Source organism: Callorhinchus milii, unplaced genomic scaffold (assembly GCF_018977255.1).
Source record: "Callorhinchus milii isolate IMCB2004 unplaced genomic scaffold, IMCB_Cmil_1.0 Scaffold6, whole genome shotgun sequence".
NCBI classification, from domain to species: domain Eukaryota; kingdom Metazoa; phylum Chordata; class Chondrichthyes; order Chimaeriformes; family Callorhinchidae; genus Callorhinchus; species Callorhinchus milii.
In genome coordinates, this window is record NW_024704747.1 from 19,829,566 (window position 1) to 19,853,302 (window position 23,737).

The 23,737-nt window shown below is 39.1% G+C and overlaps 1 protein-coding gene across 1 annotated transcript in view; it reads right to left on the bottom strand.

Annotated features, from left to right (window-relative positions):
* LOC103182962 (parathyroid hormone 2 receptor) overlaps positions 1–23,737 on the bottom strand; it is a 50,066-nt gene that overhangs the window by 16,942 nt on the left and 9,387 nt on the right. The window contains exon 2 of the mRNA XM_042336236.1: positions 3,850–3,881. Coding sequence (XP_042192170.1) covers positions 3,850–3,881 — 32 coding nt within the window. The remainder of the gene's footprint in view (positions 1–3,849; positions 3,882–23,737) is intronic.

Genomic DNA, 23,737 nt, shown 5'->3' on the forward strand with positions numbered 1-23,737 from the left:
CCAAATGTATTTGCGAAGGTTGTGTTAGCAGAGACCCAGGGAGAAAATATGAAACATTAATTTTGCTCAAGTGATTAAGGTATAGTAAAGCTGTGATCAAACCACGTCATTGATTCGTTATATATAAAACAGTCTTAAATCTGAAAACAAAGCACCGCATCAAACATATACTTTTGTGTGTGTGCTCAAGTATGTGGACATTTTCATGTGGGAATTTAAAATCATGGATACTTGATTGTTCGTGAATTACAATGATAAAACCTGCGAGAATGTCACTATTTTACAAGATCCCCCGATGTACAATGAATCCAGCATTCCTGTGAATATGTTCAACTTAATCAAGTCAACATCATCTCTGACCTTGAATTAATAGGTAACTGACTTGTTCTCCCAGTACAACTATGTATTGTACAGTGATTCTCTTTCCTCCCCCCACCCTTTCATGGGACAAAACCATAATGAAATGATTTTGTTTGTGAGGTTTCAGAGGTTAAGAATGTCTTGCTGAGATTAACAACTGGAGGAATATTTTTCTGTTTCCCTGAAAAAAAAACTTTCATTCAGTTCAGATTTTTGTTCATGCTGCTTACATTTACATTTACAAACATTTGATTTTTTTTTTACTTTGCATAACCACACTGGTTTAATAACATATATAATATATATACTGATATGTACTATAGATAATTATACACAATATCTTAAGTGATAAGACCGATGATTTTAAGGGGAAAGTTTGAAAGGTACAATTGCAAACTACAATTTAAGAGTGTTTGAAAATCCGCACCCACCATTAATTAATTAGGCTTCCATCTCTCCATGCGTTTGCACATTAATTAATTAAAGGATCAATTAATTAAAGGATGGCAATATCCATCCCATCGACGACCCCTAATTCTTTTTTTTCAGTGTATGTTTCTATCAAGTAACGAACAGACTGTGAAAACTTAGGATCAATCCTCTTTCATGACTAGAATTAAAGATTAACATCCAAAAAAAGGCGTTCACAACGTCTAATTGTCGGGGCTAAACACTGAGATCTTTGACAACGTTACATTAAAAAAAAACACAGGAATTTAAAGCCAGCAATCCAATGGCTCTTTGGTTTTACTTGAATCATGCAACAGTTATGTCTCAAATAAATCTCAGCGTAAGTGGCTGCTCTGCTCGGCTGGTATTCGATCTGATGCCCCCCATCCCCAACCCCCACCTCCCAGTTTTGTCCCCGAATAGTTTAGAGCAACTTTAAGCGAGTCTTTACTTTACCTGTGGTTTCCCCACCGAGCAGCAGCACATCACAGCCAGAGCTCTCAGGAGGGGGGTTCGGCTCATCCTCGGGTCAGGGCAGGCACTTCAAAGTCCAGGCAGGAAAGTTCCCCTTTCAAATGCCCAGTCACTTACTTGCCCACCATATAACCCGTGCAGATTTCTTCTCGGTTTGCCACCTTCTCCCTGGGATAATTTGGGATCCTACCTCAGGGACATGTTGGCCAGGTTGGAGATCCGTTTGTGCGATGGACCAAGACTTGAGTGTTTTTGAGCCTTAAACGCTCACCACGTGATCTCAGTGTCTTTTTTTTGTGAACGTTTAAGTCTTTACTGTTATTCCTCCTCCTGGTTATTATTAGCCTGAACTGAGAGGGGTGGGCAGGACAGCATCTCTTCTTGTTCACAGTGTCCCTGAAATCCTGAGCATCTCAGAGGCCAGTTGCTCCAACAAAAGTTGCTCATCACAAATGGCAAGCACAGCCTTCCTTCCCAGCAAAGTTTTCAAATGCCTTCTGTTTAAATCTTACCAGACAATGTCAGAGGAATTCTGCTTCCTAACCCCCTGCTCCCCCCCACACACACACACACAAAGAAAGCAATTGCAAGTCAGGTAGATTAGGTGGCTATTGCCATCCAGACCGAATGTGTGTGTAAGGGTTTGTTATGTCTGTTCCACTGTTCAGTATAGCCCACTATGTCCTACTCAGGGTGAAATGGAAAGTGTTCAGAGATTGCTGGTTGAGTGTCTGCTCTGAATAATAAATGGCAAACACACTGGATTAACTACAGTGCCATCTCCTGCGTAAAGCAGGGAATTGCTCAGAAGGAAATCATAGACAGAAGTCATGTAAATACAATGTACGGAGCAGAATTAATCGTGTAAAATAAGTGTGTTACATTTCAGTAAGCAGCCCAGCATAAAGTTTCTGAGGTCCTAACCTTGTGACTAGAATCATTTGTTGTGTGCTGACTTTCTGTTCCTGATATTTAGCAGCTTCCAAATAAAACACAGATGAGGGATATAACAATAATAATCCTTACATTTGATGGAGTCCATTATCACGAATTCTAGACGTCTCAAAGCGCTTCACAGAATATACTGTAAAGTGAATTGACTGTATATTTTGTGGGCGAAACAAAACTCATTGTCTGCTGGAGTACGAACTAATCGTGTAAGGTTGAAGTAACCTTCAAACGGTTAGTAGAAATAGTAGTTGACGAGATACCAAGACATCAATGCGCACCTCCCTGTTCAATTCTGATGGAATGACTGGAAAAGGACTGGACATTAAACCAAGGGAGGGAAAGACAATTAACCAAGAAAGGGATTCCCTAAGATCCAATAATTTGAAAGGAAAATTCAGGAAAAGGACAAATCATTAAGGGGAGTTGGTAGTTCAGCACCTTGGGATGTCCTCCCAACGTGAAAGGTGCTATATAAATGTAATTTGTTGTTGTTGGTAGCGAATCAACATAGCAGAATCATTTATGCTGTGCCATAAATGTTGCTAATTATTGCTATAAGTGCACCAGCATTTTTAATGGACAGGAAATTTGTGGATCATTCTTAACGAGTTCTCAAGAGGCAACCAGTTTCCAATCATGAACCCACAGCAGCAGTGCAGTGTTTTGGATGTTCACCCAACAAAATAAAAGTGATCGCTTTAGTTATATGGCCATTGTAAGGTAAGCCAGAAGAAATACTTTTGTAAAGTTTAGAACAACAAGATTACATTTGTATAGCGCTTTTCACGTCGAGAGGACATCCCAAGGCGCTAGACAGTGTACAGCATTTCAGACCTGAGCTGGGGTCAGAGGGGAGAAGAGAGGGGAGGGAAAGGGGGGGGTGACCGATGGCATGGTCGAAGAGGAGGGTTTTGAGGCAGGACTTGAAGGAGGCTAAGGAGGGGGTGAGGTGGAGTGATTGGGGGATGGAGTTCCAGAGGGTGGGGGCAGAGTGGCTGAAGGCTCTCCCGCCAATGGTGGGTGGGTGGGGCGGGGATGTGGAGCAGGCCAGAGCCGGCTGAGCAGAGAGAGCGGGCGGTTTGGTAGGGGGGTAGGAGGTCACAGAGATAGGGTGGGGCGAGTTCATTGAGGGCTTTGTAGGTGAGAACCAGGATTTTTAACTGGATCACTGAATGATAGAGAGCCAGTGGAGTCGGGTGAGAATGGGGGAGATGGGGTCACGGAGTTTGGTGCAGGAGAGGACAGTATTGTCAATCTGAGAAAAACTGGCTTCTAAAGACTTTGCGAGAGGCACTTAAACTGAATATGTGCAGTTTGGAATAGTTTTTTGAAATGTAGTTGAGTTCAGCATTCAAGGCCATAAGCAATTTTTTTTTAGTGGTACCCTCATCCTGACAGCACCCATTGAAAATGCTTGACTTTAGTGCCATTTCAGCTCCAAGTTGATTAAAGGCTGAAAGAAACAATTTGCACTGTCTGTGAAGTGGCACATTGTCAAACACAATGCTGCCACAGAAGAGAAAAATATCATCAAGGACCCAAACTCTGCAAACAACTTTTTCCAGCACAGCAATTGCTACAGGTACTCAATGCATCCATGGGGAGCATCTGTGCAAGGCTGTAAGCACCAACAATAACTGATCTTTCTCAACACACACAGATCATAATAATAATCCTTGCATTTGACATAGCTTCTTAACACATCTTCGAGACATCTCAAACTGTTTCACGGAATATACTATAAAGTGAATTGACTGTATATTTTGTGGGTAAAACGCGGTATCCAATTGTGCACAGCAGTGTGCCACAAACAGTCATGGATTGAGTGACCAAATTATTATTATTATCAGTTTTTTTTTTAAGGGATTATTTAATGTGGTTGGTGGACACACTACAGAGACAGGAACGGGAAAAGTTAAGGAGCGTGTCCTGTCCACTTTATCTTAATAGCTCGGTGTCTCCAAGGTTAGAGATCACATTCACTTGGGGCCTGTGAACCTCCTGCAAATTTGTTTGCTAATGAAATTCAAATCATCGTAAAGAATTTGATAAGGAGATTGAGAGAGTAACAACAGCCTGGCTCTTAATCGTGAACAAATGAATGATGGAATGGGGCACAGAGAGTGGCAAACCTGTTGCAGGTGAGAACATAGTGGTATGAGTAGATAAGACATCAGTTTATAAGGAAGCCAGTGAAGTGAAACGGTGTGACCACATTGCAAAGAAGGAAATTATTGACTGCAGCAACAGTATTATATAAGCATTGTTTTGAAAGACAGTATGTTTCTGTTTTAGCATAATGAGCATAATAAGTGAAATGCAAGAGCATGTGTTTCCATTATATAGTAATTGGATAAAATAAGTTACTTTAATATTTAATTCATAGAGGTAAAGTGTGCACTTTTACTGAATCCTACTGTTAACATAATGCAGGCGCCTTTTATACGAGTTTAATTACCGTTGATTAATTAATTACCACAAATATGTAGCTGTATTTTACAGTACAAATCCTTATTCAATTACAGGATTGTGTTACTTTTGAGGTGAACAGGTCATCACATTGAGATGAAACTGCAGCTTTGTGACTATTTAAAGCAATACTTATCAGAGTTATGACAGAACAGAGCTGGTCAGTAAGAGCAGTAAACATCAACAGTGCTAATTAGAGTCTTCGAATGAACTGTTGACTTGCATAAGTTTAATATTTGGTTCAGATGCATGTATTTCCCTCTACTGCCCTGTATCATCAGGTGGGTAATAAATGATATACAGTAGTTCCAGACAATGTAGAATACAGTTTGACCAAAACAACATCCAGGCAACAACAATTGGCACTTATATAGCGCCCTCCACGCAGGGTAGTGTTCCAGAGCGCTTTAACAGTGGCAGAGCCTGACTCCGTGCCGGGTGGGGAGGTGGCCATAAGCATGGTCGAAGAGGAAAGTTTTCAGGCGGGACTAAAAAGAGGGGAGAGAGGGGGCAAGACGGAGGGACTGAGGGAGAGTGTTCCAGAGTTTTGGGGGGTAGTGGCTGAAAGCAAGACCTCCGATGGTGGGGAGGAGGATGCGAGGGACGAGCGGGAGGCCATTGCCAATCGAGCGTATGCGCCCGGTTGTGGATTGGGGAGTGAGAAGGTCAGAGAGGTAGGGACATGTCAGAGATTGAATGGATTTGAACACAAGAGTGACAATCTTGAAGTCGATGGCAATGACTGCTAATACTGTACCTCCTAGCTTTTTTAACTGGATACAGTTAAAACAATTTGAGAGTAAATCTCCTCTGTGAAGCAGTTTGGTAGGTTTACCTCGGACAGTGAGTCAAATGTCAAATTTTAATTGGTGAGTTAAGTCTCTGATGGCATTGGAGACGTTACAGAAAGAGTAAGCGTTTTCAGAAAAGCGCAAGGAAGAGTTGCCAAAAGACTTGAATTGATGCTGTAAAAAATCCTAAAGGATATCTCAACTGCATGTTTTGGATACTGATTTCCTGAGCTCAAGTGCCTTTAGCTTCAGTGTGTCTGAATCACTGTGAGATCATCCTGTTTGGATGCTCTGAATCTTGAAGCAATTCAGAGAAATGCAATGTGTTGTTGTTGTTTTGGTGTTATTCATGAGCAAACCAGCCATAAAGAGCATTGAGTGCAAGCATTATGATATAAACCACTGGTACTGAAATACATTAGTTTTGGTGTCAATACAGATCGTTTAGATCAGGTTCTACTGATTTTTTTACCAAAGAAACCCTGCATTTCTCCCTAATTTGGTTTATATAAAAAAAATGAATTGATTTATTTTTGGTGCTCCATATAGTGCACATGCTTTAGTTTCCAGGACTGTAGGTATTCTGATTTGTGAATTCAAATGTGTGCAAACAATTACTGGGGAAACAATACAAACATTAATAGAAAAAGATGAGGGCTTGGCAAGGTTTGTCACCCACAAACACAATCATTACACTCTAGTTCCTGGTCCTCACCTTCAAAGCTCTCCATGGCCTTGTTCCCCACTACCTCTGCAACCTTCTAACTCCCTACCAACCTGCCCACTCCCTCCGCTCAGCGGGCTCCGAACTGCTTCAGGTTTCCCACCTTGGTGTCTTGTTTGATCCTCAACTATCCTTTCTACCCCACATCCATGCCATGACCCACTCTGCCTTCCCCCACCTACGCAACATCACCCGGCGCCACTACTGTCTCACACCGCAGGCCACCGAAACCCTCATACACGCATTCCTTCGGTCACACTCCATCCCCCCCTTAACCTCCACCCTCCCCGATCCCGACCTCCAGCTCGGGTCCGAAACACTGATTGTCCAGGGCCTTGGGACGTCCTCCCAACCTAAAAGGTGCTACACAAATGTAATTTTGATGTTGTTTGTTACAATATATTCTGTGAAGTGCTTTGTGATGTCCTACTAATGTGAAATGTACTATGCCAAATGTAAGGCTTATTAGAATTACAATTACTGTGGATTGTCGGCTCTACTACATCAGCAATTGTATTCATCAATAAAGCAGCTGTTTTATTAGTATAGTATCTGGCTTGTTTTCTTGAATTTTCTGGATGTTACAAAATTAATCCTGATCTTCACCAAATTCCCATGGAGATTTTGTGTTCAGACTTTCCCCCCCTAATTTTCCTCTCTTCTTTTGAACATCAATAGATCTGTAAAAATTGCCCATGGTTTTATTTTGTGGCTAGAAGTTGACATGAAGGATTCTGAAGCATTAATCATATGGTTGTTTTGTTAAATGCCTTGGAAGACTATAAGTATTTGCAGCAATTGTCCCAAGCACTCTTCAGACAATTAACTGTTTAGATACATGATGGAGAATTACATTTAAATGTTCTATTTTTACATTAATTCTCAATAAATATATAATTACAGTACTCATTAAATTCTGGTTGAAACGGTGTCACATTTTGAAAGACTTGCACAAAAAAAATGTGATAATGTTTTCCTCTCTATAGTTGCAAAAAAGTAGTATTAATCTTATGGAAAGGATTAATTTGTATTGCTAGTTGTAATGTATGAGGGTTTTTTTTCATTGTTTTTTTGAATCCCTTGACATTTAATGCAGCAATCATCACAAACAACTGAATGAACCAAGCCTCCAGAAAGTGCACCATGTAGTTATCGTACCTTTTGTGCAACTGCAATTTATTTGGCATTAATCATCATCTTGTGTTCTTTTATGCGTCAGTTTCTCTAATGTTCCTGAAACTTATTGAATGTCCAGGATGCAATTAACAAGTGAATATTGTCTCTGCAGGTACAAACGCTTACTATAAGCAGAACACCATCTGAGCGCATCTGCAAAAACATTTGCCTAAATGCTGGGGAGTTTGCACTTGAAAATGGAAACATCGCAGAATGGTGGGGTGGTAGGCTGCTAGAATGAAATGTCAGGCTCAATTTGTGCCTTTGGCTCCTCACACAGTTACATTCCTCGGCTTGATTGGGGTAGTGGGAGAAGGCGAGAGGACATCTCATTTGACGGCTCTCCATTAGTTTTGTTAGTTGTTTCATCTGTCTGATTTCAGGATGGACTTTTCTTTTGAATGGGCCATTTGAACATGTAAAATTGTCACCGAAAGGTTTTATACACGTAGAAAAACTAGATATCAAGTCACTAGTTATGAAGTCAGAATTTTTTCTTCATTCACTCAACCCACGACTGTTTGTGGGACACTGCTGTGCGCAATTGACTGCTACGTTTTGCCTACAACATCAAAGTACTTTACAATATGTTTTGTGAAGCACTTGAAGCGTCTCAACAATGTGATAAAGCCCTATATCGAATGCAAGTATTATTACTATTATTATTATTACTATTATTATGTTTACATTGGCTCTCAAAGTTTCGTGAACCATAAAAAAAAATTAAAGCTCAAGCTGTGATACCATCTCCCATTTACTTTCCTGCGCTATTCAGTTGTAGACTTAGACAAACCTTTGTCTTTCTGGGCCATTTACATAACAAACATTGCAGAGGTTTTTTTCAGCGAATAGCTCCTCACTCTCCCACCTGAGGAATGCTGCACATCTCAGGAGGATCAAACCAATCTGAAGCAATATTGCAATTTGAAAATTAAGTTAAATACAGTAAGACTCACTTAAGGAAGGTGATGTACTTACTGTGATTCCTTTATGCAATCTTGATGTAAATGGGTCCCTTGGTAGGTGTTTCATTATTGGCGACGAATACAGAAGCACCTGAATATTTTATGGACTTCTCTCAGAGGAGAACTTTATGTACAAGATTCCTGATTGTGCATGTATTTCAATCTGCAATTGAGTTTGAAACCAAGTCACATAAATAACACGCTCTGTTGGGTTGACCAAGATTTGCTTTAAGAAAAAAGCAAGTCAGTTTATTGACTCCACACTACTTTGCTCATGCAGGTTCTTCAACTCCAGCCTCATTCACAATGAAAAGGATTAGTTGCAGATGTAGGTATGTGTTTGGTTGGATCACAGTAACCAATATTTCCTCTGAAGTGAACGGTTTATTGGCAAATAGTGCGGGTGATACCAAGCTAGTATGGCAGTGCTTTTTTTGTGATGGCATGCACCTGTCAATTCAGAGTTGTAGTCAACTATTCCTTTCACATGATTGCCTCAGCTTTGCCTACTACATAGGAAAATAAAAGCACATTCGATGAAAAGATCATTTAGTCTATCAAATTCATTCCTTGCCACATTGAATGCAAACTCCCAATTATCATGTACTTTACTCCACCCATTCAATTTTGTGAGATAAACGTACTTAAGATAATTGAGCAAAGATCCCAACATATTTATCTATTCTCATATCTTCACTTCTCTATCCTGATAAGTAGTCATTGACAGACAATATTTGCCAGAATCTAGTACAAGAACAATCATCATGTCCCATTGGGAGGTTTTATATAATTTTAGTTCACAATTCAATATTACACAGCTCCCCTCTTGAATCAGTTAAGAGACTCAACTCAGCTACTTCTGTTGGGTATCTGGTTCATGAGAAAAAGAGGTTGTAGCTAATTTTCAAGTCTTATTTCAAGGCTGTTAACCTGCATCCTCTATTTTTATGCTAGTCAAATCTGCATCTCTGCCACCTATAATAGAAAGAAAGCAAACTGAAAATATAATATAATGGATTAATATAATTTTTCATTTAACTTCATTTCAGAGCAAAGGAAATTGGTTGCTTTGAAATGTTAATTTAAAAAAAAATACAATATAAACATGTAATTGGATGATGGTAACCTCTTCCTGTTAACGTATATTACAGTTCTATGTTTGAATTTACTGCAGTGTAAATAAAGGCTGCCTTTCTGTGTAATTTCTGAGACACAGAAATTTAGCACTGTTATTTCAGAAAACGAATGTCAGCACAACTGGCTAATTAAATTGCTACAAACATATTCTCAGCAACAAATGGCTCCCACGAGATGGGTCCTTTAATACCTTATTTCATTTCAGAAGGGTTCGGAATTTGGTTATCTTCAAGCTTGTTCTCGTTTCTTTCCTCCAATTGTCTCCTCTCCTCTTCTGTAAACGTTTTACCCCCTCCTCCCTGGCCTCTTCTCCGGGGGTTTAAGGCTGAATCGATCCTCTTCAGAACCTGACGCAAGCGACTATTATGAAGGTGTGAGCCTTGACAGTGAATGTTGGCTATTCAACTGGAGGGGTGGGGTGTGCGGTTGGGGAGGCATTTGCAGCTAAATCTCATGCTGTCCTCGTCCAAAATCCATACTTCTCAGCAGGGGTCTCAGAATATCAATCAGAAGAAGGAATGTTGACAGCCATTCGCCAACAAAAAGGTCTCACACCCAACCAATGTGAGGTGAATAATCAATTAATCAGGGCAGTTGTTGGCCAGGACACAAAATTTAATATACCCTGGTTCAAAAATATGGAGACATTGAGTGCCAAAAAGTGTCAGTCGCCTTGGAGGTATTAGTCGCTTCTCTCATAAAATGTTATGTTCTTACATTAACATTATTTTTCTGAGAACTACTCTTCCCACAGATAATAACAATCAAAATTGCATAAATACGCTTCGGTAAATTTGAAACCATCAGAGGTGCAAACATGCTTTGGGCCGACCTCCTGACGTGAAAGGGGCGATACAAAATGTAATTGTTGTTTTTTAGGCACTTTTATTAGTGTATCTTCAGAATCTAAAATAAGGAACCCCTGATTTGTCTCTGATCCTTCTCCTCCCTTTAGAAGTTAGCGTAACATTAAGTGACATGTAACAGATGAATGGCGATTCTGTGGGAGAGCCTATTGAAGGAAGAGCATCTGATTTAATTCTGTTTAAAGGTTCAAAGAATTAGTCCACTGATTGGCATTATTCAGTCAGTCGACAGATGGCATTTCAACACTGAACCAGGGGAGCAGATATCACACTGAAGTTATTCTGAGCTCCTGTAGGTGTTTGCAGAGTAAAGCGTAACGAAACACTAAAGCTACCAGTTTGAGGGTGGGTTGCCAGCAAGAAATTGCATGCTTAATACTATCCATTGATTTAATAATGTTAAGTCACTCCTCTGACCCCTCAACTTCTCTGACCTCCTCTCCCCTCACAACAGTGCCCGTTGCCCTCATTCCACCAGGTCTGGCCTCCTACTTGTTCCCCGAATCCTCCGCTCCACCATCGATGGTCGTGCCTTCAGCCACTACGCCCCGAGGCTCTGGAACTCCCTTCCTCACTCCCTTAACCTCGTCCCCTCTCTTCCTATTTTCAGGTCTCAGCCGAAGACCTTTCTTTTCGACCGCGCCTTTGGTCACCTTCCTCCCCCTCCCCCTGGCTCGGCCCCGGGATCCGTTATTGTGAAGCGCTCATAGACGCCGTCTGGCGTGTAGGGCCTATATAAATCCAAGTTGTTGTTGTAATGTTAAGAGTTTCCCAGCTGATGAAAGGCTTGTAACATTTACGCTAACTGTGAGAGTGGTTTGAAAGAGGTACTCCATCCTCACCTAATTCCTTGGTTGAAATGTTAAATTTTGCATTGATTCAATAAGCAGGGTTACAGCAAGCAGGGTTACGATAGACAATATTGTCCTGCTATGCTCACATATAACATGTCACTGTGATGACAATATCAAAGTTTGCAGACAGTAGGCACACTTATCTTGCTTTCTTGTTTCTCATGTTTCGGGAATGCTGATACTAGAGGCATTGAAACTCTTGCTGGTGTCTTGCAGAACAATTCTGACGAAGGGTTGTGGACCCAAATCTTTGACTCACTTTCCTCTCTCCATAGATGCTGCCTGGCCTGCTGAGTGTTCCCAGCGACTTCTGTTTTTGTTTCAGATTTCCAGCATCTGCAGTATTTTGCATTTTGTTTTAAACAATAATCCATTTCTGATCCCAGCAAACCCAAATATTTTTTGTATGGATAGTATAAGAAATTTGTTATTTAATTAAATTGTAAGGATTGTAAAGGATGCAGTTTGATAGCTTTTGAATTATTTTTGTGTGCAAGTGTCCCAAGGGTATCCAGGAATCTCCGAAACCATGATTAATGCAGCAGGTCCCTTGCCTCCCACCTCACAATCTCTATAGCTCCAATCTGCTCAATTTATTCAATCTAATGAACAAGCTGCTCAAAATCTATTACTCCTTCGGGACCTCATTCACAGGGGCATTCAATCTTCAAGGCGAAATAATGTTTTTTATTTTCGATGCATTTTCAAACATTTTAAACTGATTTCACAATTTGCATTGGTTCTGCATATGAGTTCAAACACAGCATGAGATCAATTGTCCATTCTCCAATACTCCATAAAGGTACCAAATTCTTTTCAGGGAGATTCGCTGGTGGTCACATCTAACTTTGTCCCTATTTTAGTTTCTAGTTTTAGTTGAAGAGTTCGAAGGCGCTATCCTACGTAAAGGGCACTAGATAAATGGAAGTTGTTGCTTGTTTTAGTTTCCGGTTATGTATCCTGGTGGCTTCACTAGCCCTTACCATATCTGTTTTTAAAAAAAAAGTATCCCTTTTTGAGTGAAATAGATTAAACCTGGTCGTGAGGAAATACATCTGATATTATTTAATGTAGGACGGTGACTGTGTGTTTTGCAAGCGAGATGGTTGGGGTGGAGGCAAGACAGATAGTTAGAATTTCAAAGGTTAGGGACGTATAATCTGCTCTAGATGGTGGCATGGAGAGGTCCGGGAATGTGCAGCAAGCCCGAGTACTCTGTTCGTACAGATAAATGTCAGCTGCTGATGTATTTTAATTGTTCTCCCCGGAATAGGAAATCAACGGTGCACATCTTCCAAAACCAGGGGCTGTTGCTCAACTATTCACACACATTTCCACATGTTAATATTTATAGGGAATGGTTCAAAACACTTAGCTGTGCCCAGTAACTTGACCTCTCTGGGAAATTTTGCAAATATAAATCAGAAATACAGTTGGGCTTCTTTTGTGCTGTAAATTTCTATGGTAATTGTCTATGAGATCAAGGCAGGAAAAAAAACAATGGTCTTTTATTTAGAGTCTTTTTTTAATCTGTTCTCAGATTCTACGAAGCTTGTTACTGCTTGATACAGGAGATGTCATGGTGTAAACTGTGTGCACTTTCTCAAGTATTCGTTCATTGTTGTTTTAGTATAGAGCATACATGGCATAGTGAATGTGTTTTTTTTACTAGAGTGTGCACATTAATGAGTAGCTTGCTTGCAGCTTCTTTGCAATTTGTCTGGCACTGAATGCAATATATTACAGACTATAGTTAATTGCCAAATACTATTTCCCTGTCGATCTGAGGACCCTGAGTTCCAAGCCTCATAATGATCTGAATGTAATCCATAAATAAACAAGCATTCGTGATCAGAAAGATAAATAATAAATGGGTTCAGTTAATAGAAGTGATTGAAATTGGGCAAGTTCTCAAAAAGCATTACATATTGGAAATTGGAAAGTTTAAACGATTATTTAATGCAGATTGTGAAACTTTAATGATTGGGGTATTTTTTGTTTTCTGGTTTATTATTCAAATCATATGTTAGCACAGTAGCATAGAGCATAAAGTGCACAAAATTACAGTGTTTTTATGCTATTAACACGATTCCAGTATGTCAATTTACAAATGGTATTTAAATGTGCAACGATTCATTAAATTGGACGATTTTGTTCCTTCAAATCTTTTGCTGGAATCCTAAGTTAGCACAGTAGCATAGAGCACTAACTGCATCAAATTACGATGTTTTCAAATTATGTGATTCCAGTTTGTCTTTTGATTTTTAAATGTGCAACAATTCATCTTGTTCCGGCAAATTTTTTGTCATATTTTTACATTAGCATAGATTTGAATATAATTATTTGTTAAATCTTCAATTTTTCATTGAAGGACCTTTTGAGGATGATGTGTATTTCCCATTTCCCACTATAATTTCTATTTTAGAAGAGATTTTGTTTAGTGCTTTAACTGGAGAGGAGCTGTCAAGATTTATACTTCAATTTTCCAAAACAAAAATAAGAGTTGTGTTATTCTTTTCCCCTTTCTTGTCATTTATTCCTAATTATAAAGTTTAATTTCCTTTACTTTGCCTACTCAAGTCTATGTAAAAGTCCTTTCATTACAGGTTCTATAAAAGTGATTCCAGGGAAAGACAACTGTTTAAAAAACATCACCTTTGCCACATCTAAGGATTGCTACTTAATGTATCATTCTTCAACTGACAAACTGTGCGGAGTATTCTTAGTTTCTTAGTACTTCATCCGTACTTAATACCTAGTTCATAATGACTCTGGGTGCCTTGCTCTAGAATAAGCAGTCAAATCCACATAGGCTGAGTGGATTTGACTATTTAACTTAGAGCATGGCACCTCCCCTCACTCCAAAAGACCACACCTTGGATAATGTAATGTTCCCCCAACATTGTATTGGACTGAAAGACGTTGAATTTGAATCCCCAAAGGCAAGAGCACGACTAACTGTGCCAGGCAGATCTGGAGCTCCAAAATTGTACTCTGAACCTCATTGAAGTTCCGAGCAATGACGATAAACTGACTTTCTCAGATCTTGTAAAAAAGAGACCTAATATTTTGTGACATGTGAATACATGACCGAAAAAACGTCAAGATATCCAGTGATACAGAAATTAATTTTGGATATCTCAAATACAGAAATATGGATTTACTAACAAACTTTTCCAGCAAACAAAGAGTTTATCTGGATGATCAGTGTACTAAATAACCAGGAGCTGACAGAACAGTTACCGTAATTGGGAAGGATTTGTGGATTCCCATAGCACAGTGGTCAGAGCGCTCGCTTCATAATTGAGAGGACCTGGGTTCGTTTCCTGGGCGGAGCAAAACCTTAGGTAAGTTTCCTTATTGCATACTCCTCTGTTTACCTAGCAGTAAGTAGGAACCTGGTTGTTTGACAACTGGTGGATCTCTTTTATGGGGTAATAATCCCTCCAAATTTTTTTTAAAATGTGGTTACTCAATCCACAACTGCTTGTGTGACACTGCTGTATGTGGGACAAAATACACTGTTAATTCACTTTACAATATATTCAATGAAGCGCTTTGAGATAGCTCAATGATGTGATAAGGTGCTATACCAATGCAAGAATTATTATTATTAAGGATGCTGGTAGGGATGAGAAGATGAAGGAAGAGTTGAGTTCTGGATGCAGCAGAGAGCTGTAATGCTGTGCCGTGAATCAAAAGGTTAGGATTTTATAGGAGACTAGAACATGAGTACACCTGTATTCTCTTAATTATAATACTTAAGAGATTGGAAGGTGTTGTATAGATATCCACAATTGCTTTAATGAGAAATGATGGAAGTATTTTATTCTATTGAAAAATCAATGCTTCTTTATTACAATAATGGCTTTCAGAGACATGTTAAGATGAATTAGTGTTTTAGAATCATAACCAGCTGCAGATGATATAATTCGTCCAACGCAGTCTCTCTTACCAGGATTATTTTGGCAATCATTCATAGCAATTTATTGGTGATTGTTACTAGAGTTTGAAATTATATTAAAACAAATATATGCATTTACTATATTATTTCTTTTTCACATCAACACTGCACTTTTAACAGAATTACCAATTAGACATTGAGCGGTAAAGAAAGCTGGAACTTCCTTTCATTTCTCGAACCAGCTAGCATAAAGCTCCTCTCTCTGGTAGCTGTTGAAATTCTTGACTAAAATTACTTCAGGCGCTTTGGAGTAGGTGCAAGTTCACATCTCAAATCTGTCTATTATTCTCCACTAAGTGGAATTCTCAGCCAGACAAACCTTAAGGCGAGATGAGTGTAGAACCAGTTTTATCTGGAAGACTTTTTTTGAAGTCAAGCTTCAGCAAGAGCAACTACAGCGAGGTATTAAGGTATTTTTTAAAAATGCTATCAAGTGCTGAAGGTGCTGCAAGAGCACAAATTAATTTTCCCCAGTAAACTTTAAACTTGATCTTACTTGTGCTGAGAGCAATACTGATGCCAAGTGTGTTGATGCAACTCACAATGTTACATTGTGATTTTAGTAAATGTGTGTTCACAAAAATTCATTCATGAAGATGATGCAGGTCTAAATCACAAGGCAGACCAATGCAAGTGAACCTTCAATCTCTGCTTACAAAGAGGTTATGTACTGTATCTTTGGAATGCAAAGTTTGTAACAGTTAGCAAATGTCATTGTGACACACATGAGACACAGTTTTTCAATTTCAAATGAATGTTTGACCTTTTCAGCCTTAAATGGCACCAGTATTGCTCGCACAAGCAAGAACACATGTAAAATTTACTGGGGAAAAATGAATTTGTGTTCTTCTCTGGGAAGCTCGCAGGGAGTTCCCAGTACCAACCATCCACCTTGTATCACCTGGGCGGGGGAGGAGCGGAGGGGGATGGCGAGAGGGTCTCCTTGGATCTGAAATGACTCCAAGGTCACAAATTTGGCAATGGATTGTCAAAATCAAGCCAGCCATCTGTGGTGGTCTCGGAAGTCCGGTTCCTGAGTTGGGGGGGGAGAGGGGTCTGTATTACTCCAGAGCACTGCTGATGACAGCACAGCCAGCCTGGCTCATGAGCAGAACCTGACCAGTCACTGGGGCAGGGAGTCATCCCACTCACCTCCTGTTAACCCTGCAAGCTAAAACCCTAACGGGTAGGGTGGTCTCAGTTGGACAAACAATGGGAAATCTTGCCAGACAGCGATATCAATGACAAGCTATGTGGTTTTAGCTCCAGCAGTACCCCAATGCATTTTCTGGGGTCCAAGTCTTGGCTCTCGCCAACCTGCGCCTAATGCTTTCCGGAATTAGGTAAGCGGGTTGCGGTCCTCCAGGGAGAGAGTGTGCATTCCACTCCAACAATCTATCTCTGGAATGTGTCGATGGGATGCATGGAATCCTCAGTCTGGTTTGGAAAGCACGGTGATGGTTTCCCACATGTGTCAGACACCTGACTGACCCCCAAAAAATAGATGGCACATATTATACCCTGAAGTAGCAATTTTCTTGACTCTGAATCAGGAACACAAGTGTCTGTAACATCAATCACCATGAGTGAGTCGCCTACCAGATACATACCATTAACTTCCATAAATAAATCTGAAAGAGGGAAAGTTCATATAAGTGAAGATGTCGTTCAATCCATCCCCTCCACATTCTCAACTCTGGTTAATACTCAACTGGATATCTGATCTTCTTCTATCTTCAACTCTGTTATATTATATTTTCTTTCCCGACCAGCATAATACTTTATATTCCAAAGATTTACAGTGCCATCTACTGCCGTGAAATAGTAATACATTAGGATTTTACATCTTACAAAGGTGATTTGTTTGAGAAAAGGATTTTAAGCATAACATTTATATTACTTTTTGTATCTCCATTCAAGCTTAAGTGAAGACAACACTAACAAAAGTTTGTCCCTCAAGTTATCCAACTATGCCGTTCAGACATAAAATTTCACGTAACATTTTAGAACAGGAATCAGAAATTTCACCACAGAGGTCCATTCAGACCATTGTGCCTATATGAGCTAACTCCTGACTTTCAACTCTAATCTTATACCCTCCTCTTTCCTTGAATATCTTTGTTCTTCAAGGGTCTGTTTAAATTCCTTTTAAATTACATAAGTGTCTCTTTTTCAATAGGCAATTATAATAATAATAACAATAATCCTTGCATTTGATATAGCGCCTATTCATGTCTTCGAGATGTCCCAAAGCGCTTCACAGAATATACTGTAAAGTGAATTGACTGTATATTTTGTGGGTGAAACACGGCAGCCAACTGCGCACAGCAGTGTCCCACAAACAGTCGTGGATTGAAATGACCAATTTATTATTATTATTTTTTGAAGGAATTATTACCCCAAGAATTTCTTTTAAATTACATAAATAACTCAGTTTCAATAGGTAATTGTGGTAGAATATTCCACACCCTAATAACATTTTGTGCAAAGAAAAATTGCTTCTAACGTTTCCTCCCTTCCCTTGTTCTAAGATCAGTCTTAAATTTACATTCCTTGATGCCATTTCATATCCTATAAACACAAAGCCACTACACTTTGCAATAAATCCTGTGAACCTTTGAAATGTTTCAATGAGGTGACAGCTGCTGTATCAAGTGCAAGGATTAACAGTTTTATTATTTCACAATCAATGGAATTGTTTCTGAAGCCAGTCTGCAGACAAAGAGAAATTAGCTTACTTTTAGAAAAACAGGAGAAAGAAGCAGTCATTGGCAAATAATAGACGTAAGAATCAATGCATTGCAATAACGAGATGCAAAGAGAGTTGTGGCCATCTTGTAGTGGAGGTAGATATCCTTTACCCATCCTGTATACAAAATAGAAAATAATTTTTTACAAGTCTAAAATCTCACCCCTAAAATCAGATCCCTTTACAAGCTTACTTCGGTTTCTTATTGAATTAACTGTGTGCGATCTCAACAGGCGTAAGAATGTGTATTGAAACTATATTAAGCAATATGCAGCTTAAGTACCTGTGATTAGTGCTTGACCCATTTATCATATCTGCTACACACATCACAGTGAAACCTGATGAGAGCAGCCTGAGAACACGCAATATTCAAACCCACATGATTCGCTTTTGGATTTCTGGTGAGGCATCAAGTAGTTCATTCACCAATTATTTTGAATGCATTTTGTGCTCCACATCTCGTGGGTGAAAACTCTTATAAAAGTCATACGACTGAGGACAAGTCTCTGTAAAGAGCATTATCTTTGGGCAGTGAACATTTGTAACAGAAGATATTTTGGCTCAAGTAAATCCAGGGCACTACTGTTAATTCTGAAAAATATTACTGTAGATCCTAAATCCTTTCTTCTACTTATCTTGGATCCCAGATCAAAGGGTTCTGTTTAGACCCACCTTTTCTTATAGATATGTTCAAGATTAAGTGTTGTTCCAGGCTTTGAATAATGAAGGATCTCCTTCAGGTGGATGTAGAGGGGTATTTTCTGCAAAATAAAATAGAATAGCAAACACAGAGTAAAGATGGTTAGAAATTGAGAGAGCCACAAACTGCCACAGTTTGAGGACTCACTTGCCAATTTAAGGAATAGGTTGTCACCTAGTGGAAGATATAGTAAATTACATTCAAGCGTTTCAAAGGGAATTTGATCAGGTATCATTTGAAGAGGATTCTGTCTCTCATGGTCAACAAAGATAAAACTTAACTTCAAAACAATATGCAGACAATATGACTTCCTAATGTTTTCAGCATTTCTAAATCCGCCCTGTCATGGGACTAGTGTTTTATTTATCTCTCTATCACTACACGTTTTTCATAACCTAAATATGAATTTCTACGTTACAAGACATGGATCGTACTATGTCGAAATGGAAGATGAGTATAAATGTGAAAACAACATAATAAATGACAACTAATAAGGATTCAGATATTGACCTGATTAATTTTGTGTATTCCTTTTGAGGAATGCATGAGATTAATCCATAAATTACAATGGAAGCTACTTTATGAAGTGTCTCTAAATTGTAAAGTTACTGTTGCAACGTAATTGAGTCACTGGCGCCTTCCGGAAATAATTGATTTTCAAAAAGGTCTTGTGGAGTATTTGACAGACAGTGCATGATTAACTGAAGTGTTCTGTTTGAGAAAAGGCTGTTCGTATGTTCACATTTTGTACTGCTCTTCAGACAGTGGTGTCAAGTTGCGCTGCAACAATTCAACATTAACAATAATGTTACTTATTCAAACCACAAAGTACAGGAGAAAGAAGACAACAGAACAAACAAGGTTCTTAACATGAAGTCAAACATAAACACCATTATCAAGCGTGGTGCAAATGTGACAATAACCTTCTCCCTGTATCTCCAAACCACAAAATAAGCACCAAAAATAAACAGGATAACTATCCATGCAGAAGGAAAACATATATGGTTACATTATCAGAAAATGTCTCAATGCATAAAGGACTGTTCGAGGCAGATTTCCAATCATTGTGTCTGTATTTGACAACCTTTCAGTCATACAGTAATTGAGCTACAAATGTTGATTCCACCAGATGGCACTGTCTGTGTTGTTTTAGTTTTGTAACGAGTCATTATATTAAATATAACTATTACAAGTATTGATATGATTACAATTGGCAATATGCATGCCCCTTCTCTTTTTGGTACACTTTGAGTACAATAATCTTATCGTTGTTTCACTATTATGGACAAAACATAACAGCCTTGAATTGTGCGTATCAAAGCCGCAGTAAAATAGGACATAATGTGGGAGGCTTTTGGTTACGTATAAGATAGATGTGACTTTCACAAAACTGATAGTAGATTCATTACAATTGAGGAAAGCACATCGACTGGGTCCTCAACTGAAAGGTCAGCACTGAATAGGATTTCTACTGGCTGCACATGAAAATCTTTTTAATGATCTTCAATTTAAGCAAAAAAAATGGATATAAACCAAATTGAACGATGATGGGTTTCTATAAGGGAGGAATAATTTTATTTTCTCAAACTACATATATTTTTTGTTCCTTTGTGGGCAGAATCCATTTGGTTCTCTTAAAATAATAGCACCATCTGGCTGTCTTTATAATCAAGACTTGGAGTGGCGGAAATAGATTGTCTGATTCTAGTTATTATTCATGTCAGAAGTAGCAAGCTTACTAGAGAACTAAATGCAACACATTCTGCTGCAGTGGTTGCAGTCGTCTTTGGGATTTGCTGGTTGATTGAAGCCTGCTGGCTCTGGGTAAAGGAAATCCCTGTGTTTTAAATGCTAATCTGAAGCCATCTGCCCTTTTAGCTGTAGAATGGGATTTGGTCATGTGACTGCAATCCTTATGATTAGGAGGGATCTAAGATATATAAGTGGCATCTGAGTGGCTTCTGCTAACTGGACTGAAGGGGAAAAGGTGAATCAATTGTCCAGGGTTACTTTAATCACTACAGTTGACCATGAGGACCAATTCAGAAGAATGTGCTTGTGCCTGTTCAGTGTGTAATTTAACTCTTGGTTGGATTTGAGAAACATCCACGCTCCGCGTAATATTTTATCCTATGCCGGGCAGAGCCTGAGTCCCCGGTGACTACCTCCTGATGGGTTTGTGGCTTGCGTGTTACTGTATTTGCTCATGGGCAGGATGAAATCATCTTCCAGGCCGGATGTGGCCCATGGGCCAGGTCAGTAGGACCGCCCTGCCTTAGACAAACGGTTTCAGATTGTGATTTTTGGACAGAGCTTAAGTAATGCCCATGTTAATTCGTTAAGGAACTTCCCACATGATGTACTACTCTGACAGTGTGGTACCTCAGTAGGGTTTTGCTAACTGGAAATGTCGCATTGTGATATGTCCTTGATTCAACATCACCTGTGCTCCCTCCATTTTTTCCTGGAGAACATGGACCAGTAACCAAGAGCAGAGATTTTATTCTGAAAAGTTTGTCCAATTATTATAGTGTTTCAAGTTATAACTCTGCAGATACTATGAAATGCTATTTTAGGAATGGCAGCAGTGACACTTTAAAGGGGAATGATTTTCACTGGATCATCACATAGCTGTTGAACATTGAAAAAGTAAGTTGTCTGTGCACTTGCAGGTTTGTCACAAACAGTCCTGTTTGCTGTGTTATAAAGCTGCTCAAGTTAGACACCTCTGGGGCTGGTATTTGGCATAGAACTCTCTTGGTGTTGCACTGTAATACTAGGCTGATATTATGCCATCAACATAACACAGAGATGGTGATGGCAGGCCTTTCTCTTCACCTCGCCATGCCTCTTGCCTTCAATAATAGGCTACCCGAGTAAAAGGCGCTAAACAAGTTTTTTTTTATTGTTGTTTACTGCAGAAGTTCTTTGAGAGTTCATCCTCCTTGAAATTCTCTCTCTGTTGCTGTTTTCCCCTTTTTGTTTTTTTTTTTGACCACAATAAATTTATTTTCGGAGCCTCTACTTTGGTGCTTGAATTGTGTTGTCCGCACAGTGTAACAGTGATTTTCTTTCTCAATTAGGGAATGAGCTGAAGCAGAACCTTAGAATTGTAAACCACACAGCACGAGGCCAGTTGGCCCATTTTGTTTTTGTTGGGTCTTCTTTTTGTATCAGTGTTGGAAATATTTATGTTTCACTGAGTTTGCTTTCTGCCTCCTGGTCCCTGATGTCTCTGCAGTTCTACGTCATGGTGACTCAATGACACTCTGGGCATTGACATTTTCCATTGTACATTATTTCATTTTCCCAATATCAATTTTTTTTAAAAGTTATGTGAGAAGAAACTCAGTCACTACACTTTACAGTTTATTCTGTGAAATGTTTTGGGATGTCCTCCTTACGTGAAAGATGTGATACCGAATGTAAGAAGGATTATTATTATTCCTTAACTTGATGTTAGTATGAATGTTCACAGAGTAACTTGAAGCGTTTCAAAGGTTGCACATTTCTGTTTTATATGAATTCCTGTAGCTCAGTGGTTAGATGCTCGCCTTGCAAGCGAGAGACCTAGGTTCGATTCCCGGCAGGGCGCAACGTTGAACAAGTTTCCTTACTCCACATGCCTCTGTTTACCTAGCAGTAAGTAGGAACCCGGTTGTTAGTCGATTGGCGGATCCCTTTTGTGGGGCTAATAATTGCTTCAAAAGAAATAGAATAATAAATTGATGACTCAATCCATGACTGTTTGTGGGAAGCTGCTGTGCGCAATTGGCTGTTGCGTTTCACCCACAAACATACAGTCAATTCACCTTACAGTATATTCTGTGAAGCACTTTGAAACATTTCGAAGACGTGATGAGGCGCTATATCAAATGCAAGAATTACTATTATTATTTATACACTTCGATAATACCCAAACATTTCAAAGTAACAGCTAGGTGGTGGATGGAGATTTTTTTAAAAAAGGAAATAATTTGCCAACAGCAATGTAAATTTATTTCTACAGCTGATGGACACTAAGTGGTCATAGCATTGCTATCGGCTACACAGAGTTGGATATTCCAGATGGCTGCCACGTGAAAAATCAAATGCAGAATAAGTCAGCAAATCCTCTGCTGACACTTTTATGCACAGCGAAGGGAGTAGATTCCCTTTAAGCATAATGTTAAATGATGACTTCCGTGCACTCAAAATATACTTTTTAAATTGTATTTCATTATTACACGGGACTCTATTTAGAAATATTCAGCTTTAACACACAATAAATAGTAGCTTCAATAGTTATGGTTCATAATTTTCTTAGAATTATGAATTGGCGTCTTGTGATCAGACATTGCGGAACCCTATCGAACAATTCCTTGGTTCGGATTTATAATCAATTGGATATCCATTCCATTTGTTGGACTGTCTGGCAGTCCCTGCAATAAATTACAATGTCCATAATATGTCTTTTGCCAGATTGTTCTCGAATGCTTTGTGGCATTCAATCTGAAAAACAGTTCAATTGGATCAAATTATTTCAAGATTGTAGTGTCAAATGTTACTACCAAGAAGCCACATCTATTTCAGCTTCATGTGCTCAGCAATTGATGCTGTAGCAATAGCCTGCTTCTGAGACATCATAATCCTCCAAAGTACCAGCAACAAACAAACTACACTAAACTCCTGGTAACTTGTCGCTCCAAGGGAAAAGGGCTACAATGACGAGTTATCCAGAGTAGCGAGTCAGGCACACGTATAATACATAAATAAAACGCAGCCGGGATATTGACAGCATGATAACTTAAGTGGTTGTGACAAGTTAAACCAGGGTCAAGTTATAAGGAGTTTACTGTATCCATCACGAGCAATCCTTGAATTATCACACTGCAAATTTAAAAGAATATCAGTAGCTGTAGAAATAACTACAGTTGTGCACAGTATACTTGGCAAGTATTGCCCAGATGAAATGTCCGGAAAATTATTTTTTAAAGCAAAGAAGAAAAAAATCCGGAAAGTTAGGAAGTTAAAGATAGAACTGGCTATGCACCAGAAACCCCAGGATAAGCAGACTGGAGTGATCTGTTATATTCACAGAAAACCAGCAGTGATTCATACAGTAGCA